The 22773-nt window shown below is 44.9% G+C and overlaps 1 protein-coding gene across 1 annotated transcript in view; it reads right to left on the bottom strand.

The window, feature by feature from the left end:
• Positions 1-22773, bottom strand: part of LOC144146622 (neprilysin-1-like) — a 96516-nt gene that overhangs the window by 53474 nt on the left and 20269 nt on the right. Inside the window, exons 4-5 of the mRNA XM_077678558.1 lie at positions 17540-17734; positions 13688-13774 (exon numbers count right to left, since the gene is read on the bottom strand). Coding sequence (XP_077534684.1) covers positions 13688-13774; positions 17540-17734 — 282 coding nt within the window. The remainder of the gene's footprint in view (positions 1-13687; positions 13775-17539; positions 17735-22773) is intronic.

Genomic DNA, 22773 nt, shown 5'->3' with positions numbered 1-22773 from the left:
GCAGTTGCCTACACCAGCCGTACAGGTTAAATGTTTTCTGTAGTGAAGTAATAAAGTGGCAAAGCGTATTTCCATATATCCCTGCAACAATATGGCGGGGACAAGATTCAGCTTAGTACTCTCCTTTAAAGCCTGAAAAAAATTCACGTGTGATAAAACGTCACAATAATTTGAAGTGACAACGCATTCTTTACTGCAGCTTTCTGAAGCCTAATAAACCAGAGGGAAGATGAGTAAGAGCTATCGCCGCGGAAAAACGTTCAACGTTTTGCTTTTGCTGAAAATCATGGCCTTCGCAGTTCTTTCGGCTTTTGTTTACACCCTAACGGTTCCTTGTGAGTTGAGAAGTTGATATTTAGGGCGGAGATTTTTTTGCGACGGGAAAGTTCCCATTGCACACGGATTCGTGTTTCGTACATGACCCGTGCGAGCGCCGAGCTTACTGGATGCCAGTACCGTAAAAGCTTCGAGCCGTGGTGCTAAGATCACGGTATTCATGGATTGAGCAGGCCTAAATATTTGTCTGCGACTATCCAAGTATGAACAAGTGCTCTCGGCGCCATTCAACGTATGCCGACATCACTGTTTGCTTCTGTGGTCACTTCTTTGCTGGCTACCTCTCAGCTTCAGACGAATAATTTTCCTACTTTATGAACTATAAGTTGTTCTCTGGAACATTTCGAGCCCCGGAACATATAAAAATTACGTGAACTCGATTACTAACGCTAACGTGGGTGAGCAGTGCTTAAAACCCTGCTTGAACTTATTTCCTGATTTTTAAACAAGTCAAAACAAGGATTAAGCACTTGACAAAAATTATTCCCCAAAGGAAAGTGTCCAGTGGAACGTGTGGACATTATATTTAGGACCTCATGCCTGCGGAATGACTGAAACCAACTACAGGTACACTCTGTAGGCAAGCTCCTCCATATGCAGTAATAAGACTAACTGGTGTAAATGTGACTCACAGGCAACCCTTCCGTTAAGGACGAACACAAACAAATGACTGCGTAGATTTCTCAAGCGAATTGATATCCTGAAAATGTCAATTGGCATAATATTCACTTTCTTTCTCCTAGCCCAAAAAGAACTGAGGTGATTCGGTTCCGGTTTGAAATTTTGCAAGCAGACAAACAGCCTGCACGTGTGAAAAAAGTCATCTTTAGCATACGTGATGTTGTTTTTCTCGGCGATTACTTTTAGGCAGACAAAGCAACAAGTGATGTACAGAATTAAGGTATTTTCGATGACATGTTGTTGTTTTGGTCGTTTGCGGTTTTCAACCAAAGATGCATACATTGTATCGGGAACTGTTTTTACAAATTTTAAAAGTCAGATGGCAAAAACAGACGCGACGTTGTTTCTTAGAGTTTGTTTCGAGAAACTGTAAACGACATTTAATAACAAAGAGGGGTTATTTGGAAGGGAATCGTAACAATGTTCTCGTTCTGCGTCGCGAAAATTCTTCAGGGCTACCTCACAAGAAATGCATGAGATCTCATGAATTTAAATCAGATATTGTACATGCTAAACGAAAAGTCCAGTGCGAATATCTTGAAGCGTAGCTCCAGATATTCAACTAACATTGTTCTCATACATACGCTCAGGAGAGTGCCCAGAAAAGGACACTGAGCCGGCGATACCCGGCGCCACCATGGCGAAATACCTGTAATAACACTGCATCGGTCACCGTGTCAGCCCGTTTCTGAACTGGTTCGCTCCTTCTAGGGGCAAAGCCCCTTAGGGGCTGGGGATGTAGGCGTCTCCTGTCGTCTTCGTCCTCGTCGTCGTTGTCACCGTAATCGTCTTCTCATGTAGTCACGATACTAAAACACCGAAAAACTCGTGTGCGCCTTGTGCTAGTGCGTCCAGCTTGCTAAAAAAAACACCGGGACTCGTAACGCGTCCTAAAAAATTGGCTCTAGTCCACGCTGTGAAGGTGGTTGGAAAGCAAAGCTTTAAAGGACACCCACAAGAATTGCCCATGTGACTTCACTTGAATTCACTCACGTGGCTCTACAAAGAGCGAAGCAGAGATTCTGCCAGCCGTTACCTAGAACTCGCGGGGGCGGCGTCCCGAACGTAGAAGCAGCGTCGGCCACGGCCGGGCTAGAGCGGCGGCCGCCGCTGCTATGGCCCGGCCGTGTGTCGGCAGAAAGTAAACGGAGAAGAGCGTCTTTCGAAGGGTGAGAGAGTGGAACCTAGCTATCCTGGAGTACTAACTCGGGGTGACACCGCCGCGTGACACAAGCGCAGACACCGAAACCATTCGGCATGTGAGCTCAGTGGTTCCCATTTACGCCGATTAAAACTAGTTAGTTTAGTAAGTCTTAGAATTGCGAGAAAGGTGCGGGAACTTTTATAATCGCTATTCATCAGAACCAGTTGCTTCTTTCGCCTTTTGTAATACCTCTTATAACACAACCGAGCTGATCTTAACCAATTTAGAAACGGAGTACCATTCGTGGCAAGCAGTGCGCAAAATGTGGTCTTTACATTTTGTTTTCGCGTCCTGCTAACCAATTTTTAACGTATGTTTGCCGTACGACCGCTTAACTTCGTTGGGTCCGGGTTACCGAGGTGATGCTACCGAACGAGTTAATCGAGCCGTGGGAAGGAACAGCGCAATGGACGCGAATCTGCGCCAAAACCAGCCCAAAACAATCGTCGCTATTCGACGCGAGCTCGACATGTAGGTGGCGACAGCGTCGCGCTGCTAGTGTGGATGCTCCGCTGAGCGGCCCGTAAGAATGCACACTGTGGACGCGCTTCGTGCCTTTTTCCCGCCGTATGTGCGCACGAAAGGTGCAAACAAGAGTGGTATGCTGTAGTTCGGTTCCTAAACGTTCAATGTATAGCATGGAAGCGGCAGTCAGTTTTCATTACTACGCAAAAAAAAAAAAAAAAGCGACGACTCATCGGGAATCTCAGAATGGCCGTAATTGTGACAATGAACTTGTACGCTGTGGCTCGTAGCAAGCTCGATCTTTCCAGACTATGGCTTTGAGCCTTCAATAAAAGCATAAATAGAAACAAATCAGGAAGCCTACATCTCTGAAATTCAGTTTACAACGGCAATCTCAATCGCTTTCACTGGTAGCATGACGCATTCTTGCATTTGTGGGATGCCCTGAAATAATAACACTACTTAACTGCCCCGAAATTCTTTCTAAGAGCTTACGATATTTTTTGTGTTCAAAAGGCAACATAAAATTGCTGAATTTTGATCAGCGCAGAGATATAAATGTAACCGCTCTAACGGGTCTTTTAAATGAAATTTTAACGACTCTGAAGGAAGGTTTGATGAATAATGGTTTCGGATCACTTATTTACGGCTTTCGTCGCAAGTGAACTTGCGAATTGAATTGTCAACGCACGCAGTACAACCAACATCTCGTGTTTGGCTAGGTATTCGCAAAGTGACAAGCAGGTTTGCAGTGTGCAGACCAAGCTTCTGGGAACTCACAGTGAGCAGAAATTTTCTGTTACGGCTGATCTGTTGGCCATTTGCGTTCCTTTTAAAGTCTAACAGGTGCCTGCAACAGCGAGATGTGTTTGCATTCTTGCGTATAAGGTCGCTTACGAACCCTAAAGATGGCAATAAATGAAGTTGCGCTGTTGCAGATGTAGTAAAACATTTCCTTTTTATTTCTCGTTGCGAATCAGCGGAACGGGTTCCCGGTAACTACTTTGTTTTGTAAACTGAATATCGCCTTTGACTTGGAATTTAATTCTTGAGGATTGGTTAAAGAAGGAAATTCTGTGCATTTAGTTTTTTTTTCGGGAAGGGGAGGGGGGGGGGGGGTCCTGTCAACGTTGCAAGAGCAGCGAGAAGGGAACGCATGTAACGCGAAAAGCCAAACTATGGTTATCAGTATTACTTACAATCGAAACTACACTAGGCGTCGTGTTCTGAAGCGGTGAAAAAGCAGTACGTATTTTCAAAACTGATTAGCCCCCCTTTGGTCCGGGATGGTCCAGGAATTGTGGCTCGCCTTTTTCAAAATTGTATTGAAAGCAAGCATTGTGGGGAAAAATTAAAAAACAACAACAACAGCGAGTCATGGCACACACCCCTCACACATGTGGGCAACAACGCGCATTATATTACGCGTTTTCTCCTCTTTCTTTAAACTTAGGTCCACCTTAAGAGGTTAAGACATGACAATATTAGGCATTTGGTTATGCTGAGTGAGACACGTTTCTGGACAATGTGATTCATGTCGGATTTGAAAATGATATATATGAAAATGACACACGAAATGCCACATGACAGACGCAAACTCACAACTGCTTAATTTATCGAAAAATCCACCCTAAATACTCTTGCGCATCTATAGAAACGTATTTTAAATAATACGTAAAATTAGCAACTCGATACAGTTGAATAAATGTTTATTCCTCCTCCTTAGTAAAAACAACGACTGTCCAAAAATGGTATTTATTTTAGAAAAGGTACGGGAAGGACACGATCACAGAGGCGCTTGCGAGTGTAAAATACGTGTCCGGTAATGTATGCGCCATAGCGCACGGGTCGTGTGAAGTGTGTTTTTGTTTGTTTCTTCTTTCTATAAGGACACAGCGAAATTTTACAAGGGTGTGGAATTTGCACGCGTATGCACAGGTCTTGTCGCTTCTTACCGGTTTCGTGTACTAAACTTTTATCCTTTAAATAATCACCACGCCACCTTCAAAAAGCACCCTTCGACGTTTCCGAAACGGCAGACGACTGAACTCAACAATACGAAAAGTGCAATGTGTGGAAGCAATGTTTATAACACGTTTCACACTCAAGCGGTGACCAGGGCGAAGATGTTTCGTGGAATTAAACCAGCGTATTAACCCGCAACGGCCGCTGATTATTGCGTTTCTAGAGGAAATGCGCAAGCAGAGGTAACTATGTCATTGCTTACTGCCAAACGAGCACACATATTGGTTGTTTTGTCGTGTGCAGCACGCGTCTTGCGCCGCACGCAACGTGAAAAAGCAGACGACGCGAGAGCGCCATCCACACTAGGAGCGGTTCGCCCCGCCGCCGCCAGGGGCCGACTGTGTTCGCGCTCGGGGCGAATAGCAGACGACAAAGCCGTACCGCCAGCGCACCCGCCGGCGGTCAGGCACCTCTACGCGCGGAAAGCTGGGAAAATTCGCCGCGCCATCTACAGTGGGATCCGTAAGTGAAACCCCTCCGCTCCTCCCCTTCTGCCCCCCCCCCCCCCCGCCGTCTCCGCCGTCGCGTTGGGAGTTTATTGTCGCGCACGCTGCGAACGAACCGTTGGCTGATAGAGCTGGACAGCTTTGCTCTAAAAAAACGCGGGGCCCATCGTTTATGCCTCGCGCTAGAGCTTTGTGCTTCAAAGACACGTGACTTCTACAGGAAAGCTGTATACTTCTACCCCCCAACGGTTTCATCTCCGTTACAAAAACCCCCAGGTGCGAAGAATACACTTATACCCTGCATGCTTCGCCGCTCCCCAGGTTTCACGTTAATCGAGATGGCCGGTTTCTTGCAGCACCGGCGAATCATGGTAGTAGTCCATTTTACGGTTAAAATAAATTACGTTATGCTTACAGTGTTCTGGCACAGAGTGGAGACGAATGAAGACGGCATTACTGAGTTGAATTCGCGTATGAGATGGCAGATTAAAGCTACCCGGCGTGACGCCCAGGAGGAAACGCGTGTGGTATAGTGGAACCCGCGTCATACGTTTTTTACCGGACCGGGAAAACAAAAAGTAAGAACCAGGAAAACGCAGCAGTCTGAAAAGCTTCGAAAATGAAGAAACACAGCGTAGCTTTGACTTGCAAACATGTATTTTAGCAACTTTGGCTTTCGAACCTTAAAAAACTCGAGAATGTAGGATTGCCGCTTTTTGCGATCGCGGAAAAATACCACGCGTGGCAATACAAGGTCCCTAGCGATGTCGACTCTCTTCCGCGCTGGTTGCTTGTCTACTGCGCTTAGTAAGTGAAGCTTTTCCTGAAGGTAAAGTGCCTCCCGCTTTCGCGACGCCATCGAGCGACGACGAAGATCCCGGTTACAAGTTCAACGGTGTTCTCAAAGCTTGAAGCGCAGGATGACGACGATAGCGTGTGGTATTTCAGCGGTGGTGGTTTATGGCAAACGCGCATTTCGGGCATTCCGAAGTTGTAGTGGTGGTCCGAAAAATGGCGCATACCCACTTAGGAGGATTGGCCAAGAAGAGTTATGTTTTCATTACAATCAATTATGCGAGGCAAAATAATGCAGCAGAAGAAAGAATTTGGTCTAGGTTAATGAGAGAGAGAGAAAACACGAAAAAAAAAAACAACAGAGAGAAGAATAGGAAAACTATAGTAAAAGTCAGCCTAATCGGAATGTTTTTAACACTGCAGACGAGCTGTCTCCGAAATGAAGGAATGGATGGCGTTGCACACGTCCCTATGGCATCGGCCCAGCCTAGTCCCCCCAAACGACAAAAGCACCGGTACAGTTAAAGGCAGTCCAAGACGTAGCAGGGGAATCTCCAGCAGCCTTCTCCGATGGTTAGAAAATCGGCGGCAAAAAAGAAAGAAATGCTCTTCGAATTCAATTTCTTGGCAAAAGTTGCACAAATGGGTGGTTATCAGATTTTCCCTGTATAAATACCGATTAAGTGGTGGCACACCACAACGAAAAGAAGTTATCAATACTTCGCACAAGCGAGTTTGGCATAAACTTCTCTCCCAGCGGTACCTGAGGTGTTCAAGTTCAGGAGAAGTGTTCAGACCATGGTCGGAGGCATCTGGATTGAACAGGTATTGCCGATAGCGTGCCAACAACACGCAAGAAAACGGGGGAAGAACCTCGACGATCGGTAAAGCCAAAGGTGTTTTAGCTAATATGTCAGCGGTTTCATTTCACAGTGGCCGGGCAGCCAAACGAGCCGAATCTCCCGCACATGAGTGGGGACGCAGGAATAAAAAGTTTTGACTATAGGATGTAAAGTTTCTGAGGAGAGAGCCATGCACACGGACAAGGAGTCGGTGAGTAGCATCACTGAAGAATTCGCCGGATCAAGTTTCAGGATTGCAAGGAGTAGAACAAGAAATTCTGCATGAAAAATGGGGATAAAATGTGGTAATCGCAATGAAAAAGACCATTTCAACGTCGGAGAGAAAATGCGCACCCCAACCTTTTCGTCTTTTTTCGAAGCGTCAGTTGCAATGACCACGTGGGATGGGTATTCGGACTGGTGAGCCAGGAGAATGTTATTGAGTATGTTAGGCGGGAGAAGCATAGCGTTTTCAGGGAAAATATTATCAAACGAAATCCTTACTACTGTGGATGGTATCTGCAAGGCGGGAACTGAAAGGAGGGTGGTGTTTAATGGAGTAAGCAACGAATTGGCAAAAATGACCTGTGGGCGCCGGAGACGAGACCAATATATACCAAAAAAGGACCTTGCATGCTGGAGGAAAACAGCCTGTGGTCTGGCCAGCGGGGACTCAAAGAACTTTGCGAATGCATTAACGGTTAGGTATTTGAACCTGGAGTTCAGCGTTAGGATTCCGGCTTCTAAGTACAACACTCTAATCGGGACGTAAGCGGGCAGGCCTAAGCAGCAGCGCAATGCTTGACGTTCAAGCTTCACCAAAGGCAAGAGCTTATAGGCCGCAGAGCCAGAGAACAAAACACACCCACATTCTAAGACTGGGCGAACATACATGCGGTAGATCATCAAGAGTGTACCTGCTTTCAGACCTGATCGCTTGTGGCTACGGTCCCTCAAAAGAGCGACAGCGCGGGAGCCTTTCACTGCAATGTGCTCAATGTGGAGACGCTAATTCAATTTACTGTCATATATAACTCCAAGGTATTTTAGTGAATCAACCTGCCGAATGGATTGTTGACAATAGGATAACGAAATAGATATTGGGTCCGTAAGGGGGAACACGAGAATGGCACACTTATTAGTATTTAAAAGTGAAAGTCCCTTTGTAAGCGCAGTGATGATGGTGATGGCATAGAATGACCTGTTGCCATCTAGTGGTGACGAATCCCACCCACGAGCGGCTCGATGCTGTCAGTTCCGTAGCCAAGCCTGGCCAAGTAAGGTTCGACAAACGTCAGAATGGTGGCCCGCGCATGTTGCCCTGGTGGCTTCGGAGTGCCAGATTGCGGCGAATGATTTAGGAACCTACTCTGAGCCATGACGTAACAGTGAGGATTTTAATACATGCGGCTCTATGTGAGCTCTACACCTAAAAGCGGGAGCAACACTGAGCTCCTGTACTAGGGCGTAGAAAGGTGTTAAAGACGTTGACTGACAAGTTCATGAGTATTTTTATTCGGCTAAAGGCAGCAGTAGCGATTAGACGTGACGTAAGAGCCTACGCGCTAAATGCCACCTTTTTATAATGATGTACCAGACCAACGCTAGCCACGCCATTGCGCGGATTTCGCTGACACCTGCGATCGCATGGCGCTGTCCCAAAAGAGGTCGTGCCAGCAATGCGAGTGCGAGAACATTCCGGCCTAACCTAAGGCTTAACTTTACGTTATGAGCTCAACGTCACCAGCCGGATCCCAAAGCTTGACGTGGAACAGCTATGAAGTTGCTTGGTACGCCCGAAGGATCAGCGTTACGGGCCCGGAGCGTCAATCTAGGTGCATGCCTAACAAAGCCGATTGACCAAGGACACTGATAATGGTTATAAGGAGGGGACACGTTTGGCACTTGAAAGCTCACGTTTCACATTACTACACCCTAGAGCCTAAGTGACCTCGTAAATGTTCAGCGCTGACTCTGCACTTTTGCTACGAGGAGGGCCGTATGGGGGACCACAGAATAATTTAAAACCCCCTAGGATGTTCAACTCGATGCAAATGGCGAGATGGGCAATATGACATGGGCATTACACGGGGCCACATGGGCTATATCAAAACAACCGTCACCATCGGAATCGAACTGGAATATTCTTGGTGAGCAGCACAGCCCCTGCCACAAAGCCAATTTTCATTACAATACTGCGAGCCATGCACGCGAAGGAGTATTGATGCTGTCCTGAATATTTGCCTCAAATGAGTGCCGGAACACGTCTGCATGATTTTGTGTCCTCCTACAAAATACCTCGTGACAAAAATGAAAAAGTGGAACAAGCCAGGTTATGTAAACGAATACAAAACAACCGGTTTGCTGCCAACTTCTATGAAAAACGGAGGTCGCACCTTAAAAAATGGCAAAAACGAACCGGCCTAAAATTTAGGTTCATGCACATACAGAACCATAGAATCCTAGATGCATCGAACTACCTCTTTTCTTTACGAACTGGGCCAACGCGGAATATCTAACCGCTGTCACCGAACGAGTACTATAGCACTTGGCCTGTTCTTGACAGTTTAGTTTTACGCCAGAAGTCAACATATTTAAATATTATATTGTCATGCAGCCAAGGTCGAAGCAAGATTCTTCTAGAAAAAGCGTTTTGTGGAACATATCTGTACCCTACATTAAACTACCTAGAAGGAAAAAGCAAATATCGAAGAAGAGTAAGAAAAGGGACGTGCACAGACGAACGTCACTGTATCGAATTGAATGCCTGGGAGTTTGTTATGCACGCATTTATCACCCAAGGCTCTACTTTTCAGAAGTACGAATGAGTTCGAGAACATTGTCGATCAAACACAAGAGCCTACTATTACTGACAACAACGTGGCATCCTTTCCCTATCATTTGAGATTGCCCGACTCGGCATGCAACCCAGCGAGCTAACCACGACCGCCCTTTGGCTACCTGTCCATAGCTACCTGTCCATAGCAGTCACGGACATGATGGGATCCAGCGTGCAGAAAAATGTCCGTGTAGGGACGGCGCGCTCCGTCATGTGATGCTAAATTTAATCCCAAAGCCCGCCATCGTCACTTCGCTCACAGTGCGAGCTACAACTGCTGGCAAACAAAAAAAAAGGTAACACTGGTAACAACCAAAGCCGACCCTACCGATCAATACCTATATTATTGGTCAGCAACTAGACTATACTACCCTGTCAGTACCGGATTCGCACCTGTGCAAAAGTAAACGCCTCCAACTAAACCGCACTTGGAATATATCTGCCTGATTGAGTAGGGATATTTTTATTTTTGAGCATTTCTGTATGTTCAAACAATAGGAACCTCCACCGACTGTGGCGTACGTTGAGGAGCTTTCGTTTTGCGTGAAGCTCGTTTGCTGACGTCTAAAAGTTGGCAGAAGAGGCTGCAATTTGTGAGCTGCGCAGCTTAAGCATGTCAGCGCCGTCATTCTTGCGTTGTAACAAAACGTTTTTCCAGCGAAGGGCGAATTAGTCCACATAAACGTCTTTAGAGGATACGGCTTATACACAAACACTGTGCTACACTTAGAGCAGCTCCACTGAGGTGGCCTGCCAACCCTACAAATGGCAAAATTTGGTACACGATGGTTAACCTCGGTCACGGCCTGGGGTGAGAATCGTACACGTAGTTATCTTCGCGATGTCATTGTGAGCGCCTGCCCGGGCACCTAAGTGATCGGTACCATGTAAAAGGAACATGCGTTCGCCTTGCGGCTGCTGCCCTTACTCAGCTGTACGCAGCAATATACCACCGTGAGCACTGAAAGTGCCAAGCAAAATCTGCAGGAATTCAGAAAATTGTCTAGTAATGCAGACCATTCCTACGCCGCTTGTGTACACTAAGTCCTTTACACCCTTATTCGGCTATGAGCAGCCAAACTGATCGGGTTATTTAGGTGCGGAGTACCTTAAGACCGAACAATGTACGTCCGGGTCCGTGCGCATAGCATTCACAACCACACAAAATCACACAGGCACCGGGAGGATCCAAGCGTGTGTCTGGTAAACCAGAGTTAGTGTCAGCCGTCTTACCCACTGGGCTACGGCCGTGAGTTTGTACCCGAGAGTCAAACAGCTTACTCCCTCGTCTGTAACGATGCAGAGTACCTTAGAACCTCCCAATGTCTGCCCGCGTCCACCCGTGCGCACACTGCCATCAAGCGAAAATCAAGCGAAATTCAATTTGAGCAGTGAGTTACAGTTTCATTTAGTGCATAATCAAGGTGCAACTCACGGCTCAAATCGAATGACGGTTGCGGCGCAAATCGGATGTAACTCGGTGCGCAACTTGGATGTTATTTCGTTTCCCCGTACTCCGCACGCTCGCCATCACCCACGGAGTGGAGAGGCTGCCATTGTTTTTGTTTCGTTTTAGCAATGATGGTAATTTGCCCATTTATAGCGATTAAGTGTGAAGCGACAAGCCACAGTGTCAGCGGCAGCAGTGTGACGTTCAGATCACGTCCGGGTCACCACTTATAGGAAAGGAGCCGCGGACTCGATGTGCTGTGAACCTCCTGCATTTATTTATTCAGGTTGCGTAAGCCTTGCCCGAACTGGAGAGCGGCGATGAGATAGTACTGCCCAGGCACATGGCCGTGTTCGGTCTCTTGTCGCGTGGAACTGCTGACGCTGGCCAGGCACGGCTGATGATAATTGTAAAAAGATGCGGATTATGATGATGGTGGCGCTGAATGCAGATGGTGATGCCACCACTGCGAGTGCTTTGCTACGCTAATTACGTACTTTTCCGCAGATCCAAGGCATAGCGCACGTGTGGTACGTTTTCGCGATTTTTCATTCGTGTTTTCTTCCTTCTTTGCGCGAAGTTTTATCTGAGTCTTGGATTTTTATGGAAATTTATAGGATGAATATATTTTACTTCTAGAGTTCAATTTTAATAAATTCTTAATTTTCTAGTTTTGCAATTCTCGATTTTTCTAAATTTCATTCGATAAAATATCTCCATTTAGGCTCTTAAAACTTAAGTGTGTTACATTTGCTACCTATGCATTTTTGAGGCAATGTTGATTGTTACATGGTTCACTCATTTTTGCCATTTTTTTAGCATGTGGCACGTTCCTTTCCGGGCTTTTTGTATATTTATTTATTTATTTATTTATCGAATACTGCCAGCCTGAGAGCCAGGCCTTGGGCAGGGTGGGATTATATGTTTACATTCACAAGGATGCAATGGTTAACTCGGTACATATTAATGCAGCCTTCACTACTGAAGGACATTTTTAAAATGAATATTTTTGTGGTTACAATTGATGGTTAGGGTTTCGCAAAAGCAAACACGGACCAGGAAGAAACATAGACTATCGCACTATAACAACTAATTTTTAGATGCGACGCATGTATTGCTCTGAGGCATGTCTTCTGCGTCGGCATCGGCGTCAGCGGCGTCAGCACGCAATCTGCGCATGCGCGACTCTCCTCTGCTCTTCTCTCCGACAGCTGCGCGCAACACTCTCACTCCGTCTCATTATCAATAACAGCTGCGTGCGCGTGCTTCGCTCGCTTCGCTCCGCTCCCGTCGCCCAAATGCGCGCATGTGCGACTCTCCTCCGCTGTCTCCTCTCCTTCAGGCGCTGTTAATATAAAGCGGGTAGCGCGCTGCGGCGGTTCAGTCAGCGCTCGCTCTCGTTCAAGCCGCTGCGAAGCGTCAACGGCTAGTGGTCGATCCCGATGCCGATCGAGAGCGCGAACGCGCCAGCGCGAGCGACTGCCGGGGCCGACGATCGTTTCAAGCGCGAGTACCTCGACCGGAGCTTCAGACATAGCTGCAAGGTGTGTGATAAACTGTGGTTCGACGCATCGTGGCGGGAAACACACGATACGTTCACGTAATATAATGGAAACGACAACAAATTGACACGCTAAATGGAAACAACATAACGAAAACGCAACGGAAACCCCACGATGCGTCGCATCTACCCAAGGTTCCTCTCGCGGGGAGGTGTTGTAAATTTTTTATTTTGGTGGCGTCCGCGGTACGACTTTGTCGTCTGCTTTAGCGGTGGTTGTTTTGGCCTTGTTTTGGTGCAGCTGCGCGCCCGTTGCGCGGTGCCTTCACACGGCCTAACTTGTTCGACAGCACCTCCTGGGTAACCCGGACCAGACGGAGTTAAGTGGTCGTACGGCAAAGATACGTTAAGGATTGGTTTGCAAGGAGGGCAAAAAATGTACAAACCACATACAGACATCTGGCCGCTAGAGAAGCGCTACCTTTTGTGCACTGGTTGCCTCGAATGGGACTCCGTTTTCTACATTGGTGATTACCAATTCGGATGTCTTTTAAGAGGTATTATTAATAGCGAAAGTAGCAACAGGTTCTGATAATTAGGAATTATAAAATTTCCCTCAGATTTCTCGCAATTCTCAAACTTACTAAGCTAACTAGTTTAAATTGGTATAAATTGGAAATTGGGAACTAAGCTCGCATGCGCCATTGTTTCGGTGTCTGCGCTTGTATCACGCGGTGGTGTAGCCCAGCTAGTACATCAGGATAGCTAGTTTCCGTTATCTCACCCTTCGAAAGACGCTCCTCTAAGTTTTCTCTCCTCCGACTCAGGGCCGGGCTACAGCGGCGGCGTCCGCCGCCCTAGCCTGGCCGTGGCCGACGCCGCTGCTACGTTCGAAACGCCGCCCCCGCGAATTCTAGGTAACGGCTGGCAGAATCCATGGTTCCACTCTTTGTAGAGCCACGTGTTCAAATTCAAGCGACGTAGCATGGGCAGTTGTTGTGGGTGTCCTTTAAAGCTTTGCTTTCCAACCTCCTTCACAGCGTCGATCACAGCCAGTTTTTTTTAATGTGCCATTAGTAATTTTGACTTTCAAAATGACTTACATCTGAGAAATTGGCTTGCAATTCCCGCACTTCCATTCTGTGGTAGAGTCCCAAGACATCTCGCCGTTCTTCTGGTGGTGTAGTGAGCTGTGAGAAAAAAAGAACTATGCTAAAACAGTAACGTTCACTAAACAGCCTCCAAACAAGTAAATATTTGAATGGTAGAATTGCGTAAAACAATAATAAAACTTAAAAGCGTCTGGATTTGGCATTGCAATTTCAGGCTACAATAGACTGCAGTGAACTCAAGTGTAGATAACGTCAAAAGTAATCAGAAACTGTAAGTTGTGAATAATGTTTCCCTATAAGACATATTTTTAGCACTGAAATCTTTTAAGTTCGAAAGTTTTGCGTTTTTGTGCGTTTGCGGGGTACTACGCAGTTCGTCCGTTGCCAGGGTCGTTTTAGTCGTATTTTGGTTGCATTTTCCGGGTATTTCTATATTTGCATTCGTTTTGTGGGGCGGCGCATATAAAGTTCATATATTGACTTTTGCTTTTCATTTTTGTAACTTTTCAATTTCTCTCTTCGTTGCATTTTCTACTGTAAAAAGATCCTTTCTATCAATTACTCCCCTTATCGCTGTTGTAATGGTAAATCGTCTTAACATCGCGAAATATCCAATTTACCGCGAATGCGGGGCCTTACACGCTTGGTGGGTTTTAACAATTGTTTGTTTTACGTTTCCGCCGCTGTTTTAGGGGATTATTTGTTGTTGTCTAGGTTTTGTGGGTGGAGCATATTACGCATAATTTGGATTTCGATCGTTCATGTTCTTTATTTGTTATTTCTATATTTTATTTTTTAAAATCACCTACGACAAAACAAAGCTAAAACTGCTTCGACAAGACAGAACTGAAAGTACTCCTTCACGAAGCACTAGTTAGGTCCAAATTACAGTACGCGTCATCCGTTTGGGATCCACACACTGGCTCATTACCCAAAACTCCGAAGCTGTACAGAATCGCGGTGCACGTTTCATTTTATTAATTTGCACCCGAACCGCTAGAACATCACTGATGAAATCAGCTTCTCTTTCTAACTATTCGTCGCACCATTTCACGGTTGTGCCTTTCTCACTAAATGTTAAGAACAAAAGTATACAACAATTTGTTTTCACCACCCCTGCAAGGGTTTGTGCCCGTGTTGCCACCGTTTAAATGTAGGCACCCCGAGGAGCAACACCAGCTTTATTTTGGCTTGTTTGTCCCCAAAACCAGGGTGGGCTGGAACAGCCTTCCTTCCGCCATCATTTTTACAAATGAACTGGCTAATGTGAAGCCTGCTATCGCCAATCATTTTTATTTACCCGTACATTGTTTGTTATGCACTTCTCTTCTGTTTCTTACCCACCTTCTCTCTATTTTGTAATGCCACAACCGCGCAGAGAGTAAAATAAAGGAAATAAAATGAAATTGAACGAAATTATCTTCATTACGGTACTGTAATGATCATGATGATGATGGTTGGATGTTAGTGGCACAAGGTCGACTGGCGCAAAGAGCGCTAAATTAGTAGGTATGCATAAGGGGCTATGTAAGATGTAAAGACTGAAATAGCTCAACAAGGAAGAAAGTAAAACCAGTAAAAGATAATGAGAATGGTTGGTGCAGAAGGCTAGTTTTTGATTAATGAATGGTACGAAATTACGTCTAAGTACGTTTCTTGCAACCATCAACTCCCTAAGTTAAGCAATTTAAAATTCTTGTGAAAAAGTAGGCGTTACACAGTTGGTTCGTTCCCCCGATTGTGCTACTCGTGTTTCTGGTGTTTCTGTTGGGATTTTGTTTGTTACGGCGGTGCATAAGGTGCGATTTTTATTTCGTTAGTTCGCGTTTAGAATGTACAATTTCTTCATTTTATTTACGTCCTAACCTTTTAAAATTCCGTTCGACATAATACCTTAATTTACGCTAATATAATGATCTGATATTTCAACTTCACCTATCTTGCACTTTTTGTCAAAACACGGGCGTTACACGCTTGACCCACTTTTAAAGACGGCAGTCATTCTTGGGCTACCTAAAACTGAACATTTTTGTGTGTCGGCATGTCTGGCCGTCAGCCCTTCGTTCCAGCCACCCTGCCAAATATAACTATAAACAATCGAAAAACATAAGTTTATATAAAGCAAAGCTCGTCCAAACCACTAAATAAGGTACCATACTTCATACGTGTTAGGACTGTTCAGAAAGAGGAAGCATTAACAATATTTCAAACAAAACATCGACCCATAACTGCTACTACGCTGTGTTGATTTGATTGAGAATAGATGTGCGCTTGATATTTGCGATAGAAAATGTCAAAATCCACGTGAAAACAATATTTGTACCCAAAATACAGAAAGAGCTCGCGGCGAAGTTACACCTCGGGGTGGCTTTTCTAGTGCAGCAGCAAGAAAAGGAAACGCCGGGAAATGGAATTGTCGTGAGCCTGCCTCCACCGTGTTTATAGCGGAAGGAACGAAACGGGAATCGAAGAGCGCGAAAGGTGGGCGAAAAAGACAAGAGAGGCTGTTACGTGGCAGGGGAACCAGAATACTATCGTCTTTCTACGCCATTTATTACAAAATCAGCCAATAAGCAGCCAATTTTTACGATTGCTTTGTTAGTGTTTCCATCATGCTTGCCTGGAATATTTTATTCTTGTCTTCGTTTTGCGTGCTGGTGCACGAGATGCATAATACTGATTTCGGTAATGCCGTTTAATAATCAGTTTTGTTTCGTTTTTTCATTGGTTTGTATAATTCCGTTCTACCACTTATCTTTATTTACGCTATTAGAACGATCAAATGTCTTAACTTGGCCAACATTGAATTTTTGTTGCGCGAATTCGGGCGTTAGAAGTTTGGCACCAGAAAATAGGCGGCCAATAATGCTAGGCATAAAAACACTCCATTTGGACCGCACTACGTCTTAGGGAGTGGTCAGTAGACATACCTCAATTGGCTGATTGTACGAGCGCCAATGCAGTCACTGCTTGAGATTGTTTGTGTCGATGTCAGGACATGTCCTGCCTTAGGTGAGGTAGCTGCTAACAATGGTCAATACGAAAAGATGGGCATTTGATTATGATGCTTGAACAAATATTTGTAGGTAAAGGAAAACACCGCATAACAAAGTCGCTTTATTGCTGACGTGTTCTGTGAGTCTTTTGGGCGTGATTTGGCGCATTCTTCTTCACTTCCCAGCGTTAATCTGGCTTAGTATTTCAAAGGACGTGTTACAAACGGGTGTTTTACGTGGGCGTGTTTTATCTGTCCGTTTTTTTTTGCTTTGGGGAATAAAAAAAATGGGTGGCGATTAACACTTGTCAACCTAGTTATCCTAAGCGAAACCTGAAGCGTATTCACAGGCCCTCAGGTGGCGCGGCATCCATTGCGTGATTGATCGACTAAGTGCCAAAGACGCCTGCTAAACCCTCATATAGTCACCTGGTGCTACAGCGGCGAGTCTCAGAGTGAGCGCAGCTGCCTTTCCTTACCGCAACAGATCATGTGGTGTGACTTCACATCTGCCACACTTCCGCTCCGGCGGCTCAAGGTCACCGCGACTCGATGATTGACCTTGTGAAACCCGGCCTACTACGGCTTTTGATCTGAAAATATGACGACGATCGCAGAAAGCAATGGCGGAATATCATTGCGCCATGTAAGTAAAGTGATACGCCGGATTTATTTTATGCAGTGAAAGGAATAGAAAAGAATACGCTAAAAGCAGGACTGTTACATGCTTCAGAACATAATCTTGAATTGAGCAATTTTTTATAACACAAAATAGACGAAAAGTCGGCGACAGGTGGGCAACAGAGCATAGGGTCTTCAGAACATAGATAGCCTTTTTAAACTCTTACATTAGCCAATTCTCCTTGAAATCGGACAATGGTGTCGGCCAGTTCCTTTGCTTGGGGTCCAGTGATATTAGGATTGAAAAATTGTATTGCTGTCATAATGGCGTTCTTATAGGCGGAAATTATGGCCTGATTTTCCTCCTTATTTGGATAGATAAGCTGATTTCGGCCAACGGCACCGAACGAAGGTTGGTCCATCTGAAAAAAATGAAGAAAATGCCCCGCGGGGAATTCACAATACAAGTCGCAACCTCACAGTTTGTTGCAAAAATTGAATGTGACGTGTTATATTTTACACAGTGCATTTTCGGGATCAAAATATTTATGTCAGAACAAAGCCCGGAAACGTGAACAAATGACTAGTTCCTGTTAATCCGGAAGTGATTTCACCCGTCCTTGGAGAGAACCGTCACGTTTGTTTTGTTTTTAAAATCACACTAGCTGACCTTGCAACTGCTCCATCACCGCGAATTCCGTCAAGACAAGCTCGCGTATTGCCGTGAGTTGTGAGTCAGGAACCTTTATTCTTCATCTCGCTGAGGAGGCATTGCTCTTGGCGCAAAGAATCACAGAAAGCTTACAGGCCACTTACAAAATTACACATCTGATGACTTGTTGACATTAGTAAGGCATCACAGATGATAGCAGTGTTTAGGTGAAAGAAAAGCAAGACATGTCGACATCAACACAAATAAATGCCATCCCGGAGAAGCTTGAAATGTTTACAAAAACGCCTCACAGCAATTTATTCTGGGGTGTGTTCAGATAAGAACCGCCAAGTGGTGCCATGATGATTTTTTGTTTTAGATAAAACTTTGATATTGTGTAGAACACGGTATCCTCACCACTGAACTGGGATTATTTTGGTGAGAAACACCATATTCTATAGAAAAAATAATCAGGATGCAGTGGGGTGGGGCTGCTTTCCACATTCTTCTATTGTGTGGCATATTTTGGGACCTGTGAAATAAAGCGAAAAACTTTCTCAATCTTTCTGCGTTATTGGCCAAATACAGTAAAACCTCATTAATTCGAACTCGAAGGGGACCATATATTTGTTCGAAATAAGCAGAGTTGGAATTAGCGGGCGGGCACTAAAATGAATGGACTTCGCGTCACACTACACGGGCCGGACACGACGAAGCCACATCTGGATTCACTGTCGCGAATTAGGCGCTACTACACTACACAGCGGCAGCTGCACAAAAAAACCTGCAACGCCATGCGCCGGAGCACTGGCGCCGGCGGTGCTGCGCCCGCTGCAGAAGCAAAATAAAGTGTCGCAGCCGCCTAGAGCGCGCGCTACGCTTTTGTTTTTCTGTTTCATTGTTTTGTGTCTCTAGTAAATTTGGTTTGGTTTGGATTTGCAACATATTGTAATCACTCTGGGCCAATTTCTTCTGCGAGGAGCGATGGAAAACAGGGGACCCCAGTTCGAATTTACCGTTCTGGATACTGACACGTTCGAATTATCAGGAGTTTTCCTTTATTGAAATATACAGGGCTGTGCCAGGAACAAGGTGTCAGAATTAACCGAGTTCGAACTAACGAGCTTTTACTGTATTTAAAACTTTGCTGCTGGATTGAAACATGACTTCATGGCACATATTTTTGAGGAAATATTTTTCAAACATAGTAGCGACAGCAATGTCGTTCAAAAGTAGCACTTCTAAAAACAATTTTTTACAAATCCGCCTTAACGCTGGGCTGTCTTGTTTTTGAGGCTTGTTTACTAGGAGCTGCTGAACAATTAATAGCCTGCTCATTACTCTAGAAAGGAATCATTTTAAAATATTGTTTTGTAAAGTGCGACAAAAATGAAAATATAAAAAAGGGCCACCTTTCCACGTCATTAAAAAATCAATGTTGATCAGCTTTCGCGATATTTACACAAAATGGCGGTAAATAAGTGAGTAATCGAAAATGCTAGAAATGTACTGCATTATTTTTGCCCTAATTTTGAAAAATGAAGTCACAATCAACACATTTTTTAATGTCCGATTAGCAGCTGAGTAGCAGTTCGCAGGAAAATTAACTAAAATTAATCATAGTAGTCATATTTACCCAATATTCAAGTTGTTGGTTGCAGAAGGCAATAAAATAATTCTGAGGCTTTTCAGCTTGTGTCTTCTACCAGAGTAAAGTTGCCATTTAACCAACATATCGTTATCGCCTAGCATTAACTGGGTTAGAAAACCATATTTTACGTTTCTGTGCGGCTTAATCGCACATTATTAGTAATTTAGCCCACTTACGAGTAAGTAACCATGCGGCTGGTGCCGAGAATGTTTGGCGTGCGATCGTCATTATGAAGGGTGTATTTCCATTTTTCCTGGTACATGTGCAATTCTAACGGCACAAAAACTTCGCCTTTTCCACTGTCCGCCTCTGAGGCTCCCGGAGATGCTAAATAGGTTTGGTCTTTAACAAAAAAGTTTTAGGTCTCACAATGATAACTTTTATTCCAATGAAAATCTGTCTCTCTGTACTTTCGACACTTGACTGGTAATGGTACGGTTCAGCTTTCTACATCCAAGGACCTACAAAGTGTCGACAAGCACTGGCCACCAGCTTTGCTTGTGCCGTGAAGAAATACCGCCTGACGAAGGTAAACGATAACACTGCCAGCAGAGGCAAATAAGTGTGTTCACTTGCGTTGCGATGTCGAAAAAGACTACGAAACTTGTCTGCGCGGCCAAAGTTATGACTCGGCCCATGCATGCTTGGAGTTTGTCTGCTTTAAGAGACTACCTAAATTAACGAGGATGCACCAGTATACGCCTTAAGAAAGTATACAAGTGATGTTTCTGCAGCCTATTTTAAGACTAAACATTAGTTCCTCGATATGCAGAACAGGACATGCAGGTTGACGAAGTGGCTTTTCTCTGCAACCGGACATGACCAAAGCGCATCTGACATTGTGGGTAGCCTTGTGAAGCATGAATGTACTGCGCATAATAATGCAAAAATTTCTAGCTTTTTGAAATACTCAGTTGAGCGCCATTTTGTGTAAATATTGCGAAAATTGATGAATACTATTTTTCAATGACGTTGAAAAGTTTTTGTCGCACTTTACGAAGCAGTATTGAAAACTTTCCTTTCTAGAGCAATGAGCAGTAAATGTAGCGTTCAGCAGCCCCTGATAAACAAGTCTCAAACACTAGGCAGCTTAGCCATCTAGCCGACGTGTAAAAAAATTTTTTTTTGAAGTTCCACTTTAAACGACATTGCACGCGCTACGAAGTCTGATGAATATTTTCTAAAAAAATATAAGCGTAAAAAGTTCCATTTATCTGAATCCAGCAGCAAAGTTTGTACATATTTCACCAAATAATTACGGATTTAAAATATTTTCGCTTGGTTAACATGTCCTCAATATTGCCATAGCCTAAAATGTAGAAAGTAGCCGTGCCCGATTGTATACTAATTTTTTTTTCTAAATCAACTATGGTCTTTTGACTAAAATGCTGCCTGTTCCATGGTGAGGATACAGTGCTCTACGCAATATAAAGTTTCATCTCAAACAAAAATGGTCATGTCATCACTTGAATGTTCTTATCTGAACACACCCTCAATGCTCATTTACAGTGTCGCTCGCTCCCTAAGAAATCTTGAAACTTCAACTTGAACAAAAAATAGAGGGCGTTAGAAAAAAACAGACATAATGCTGTCTATCAACTGAGTTTATTACTAAAAACGGTCCGTATATTCATGAAACATTGCACAACATTGACACAGCGTGACCCTCTTTCTTCCGACGAGATCAGTTCATAGGATAATTCCTAAGAAGGTCCATTTCTTTCTTTATCAAAGCCTCGGAAGCTGTGCTGACGCTCATCTCACCTTTTTTATTGATAGTCATTGTCTCGAGAATATGATGAGCCAGCCGACCGGGTTTTTTCCAAAGAACGTCGATATAATCGATGCGCGAGGTGCAATCGGGGAAATCGGGGCTTGTGCGGCAATAAAATGGAAGGTGCCCGGATGACTTAGTTTTGAGGGAGGCGGCGTGTTCTGGTGCCCTGCCGTTAATTCACCTGCCGGTTTGTCCTACGTCGACTTTTCCGCATGATGATGCGATGCTATGTATACGACTTCGGGATGGAATTCGGTATGTCTTGTTCGAAAGTTTTTGGGGAATGTCTCTCTTTTTGGTTCGTTGTTTACGCGTCGGCACGTCTGATACGGATTCTAGCGTGCACTGCACACTGCGGACACGACTTGCCTGCCTGCAGTTTTCTTCAGGTTCTGCGCGAAGCAATGTGCGAATAGAACCACTACCGTATTCTCTTTCATGCGTTGGACGTCTTGTCCTTTATTGTTTCTTCGTTTTACACGCTGTGGAAAGCTTTCGCACACTGCCGCCAAGATGCTTTTCCCGTAGCCGGCGTTACGCAGCCTGGTTATCTGCTGTTCGAAGCTCGTTGTCATCTGATGCAGGCAGGACCTCTCAACGGTGGAGCGCGAAGCCCTAGTTGCGATAGCTCTTTTCGCGTTCGTGGAGTGTGCCGAGTCTTGTAAGAGGAATCCTTTACTGTTTTTGTCTCGTACCGCCATCAGATATGCCCTTTGTCGAACCACAAGCTGAGGACCAAAGATATGAGGTGACCATTTTGTGGTAGCTCCTGTGGGAAGAATACGCCCTGGGCACAATGTTAACACCTCATAATTTTCCCCTGCAGGCGTTGATCACTGTCCAGGTCATTAGCGTACAGAACCAAATAATCACTCTCATACCAGAAAATTACCACAACTGTCTTTCCTTCCAGGCATTCCTGAATGCGGTGGTCTACTTCCGCCAGGTAGAGGATGGACAGGTAGGGGAAGACGCAAGATCCTAAGCCTATCCCCGCTCTTTGCACATTGGCTCAGGGAAGTTAAACAGAATATTGCATCGTTGCTGGCAAAGTAAAACCTCAACAGCTTGTTCGGCAAGATAAAGGAACAAGATCCTTCAAGTCTTCTGTGCCGCATAGGACCACACGCCCGGAATTCAGTTCAGTGCCATAGTATCAAAATCTGCTATCTGGAAGGAGCAACCTTCTATTTTTTGGCCAAGCCCGTTGCAGAAATTAAGGGGAGAGGTCCCTACATAACCCCCAACTCGAGAGGCGTGTTGTAGTACCTAGAGAAAGACCAGGCTCGGGCTCTTTCGTACTTTTCGGTGGATGCCCAGGATATATATTAGTCTATACCTCACGGCAACCTCCGGCCTCTACTCTTAACAACGAATAAAA

The sequence above is a fragment of the Haemaphysalis longicornis genome, unplaced genomic scaffold (genome assembly GCF_048455015.1).
Source record: "Haemaphysalis longicornis isolate Haplotype H1 unplaced genomic scaffold, Haemaphysalis longicornis Haplotype H1 scaffold_7, whole genome shotgun sequence".
Lineage (NCBI taxonomy): Eukaryota > Metazoa > Arthropoda > Arachnida > Ixodida > Ixodidae > Haemaphysalis > Haemaphysalis longicornis.
Note: the sequence above shows the minus strand (reverse complement) of the source record. Positions and strands in the feature narration are given on the sequence as shown.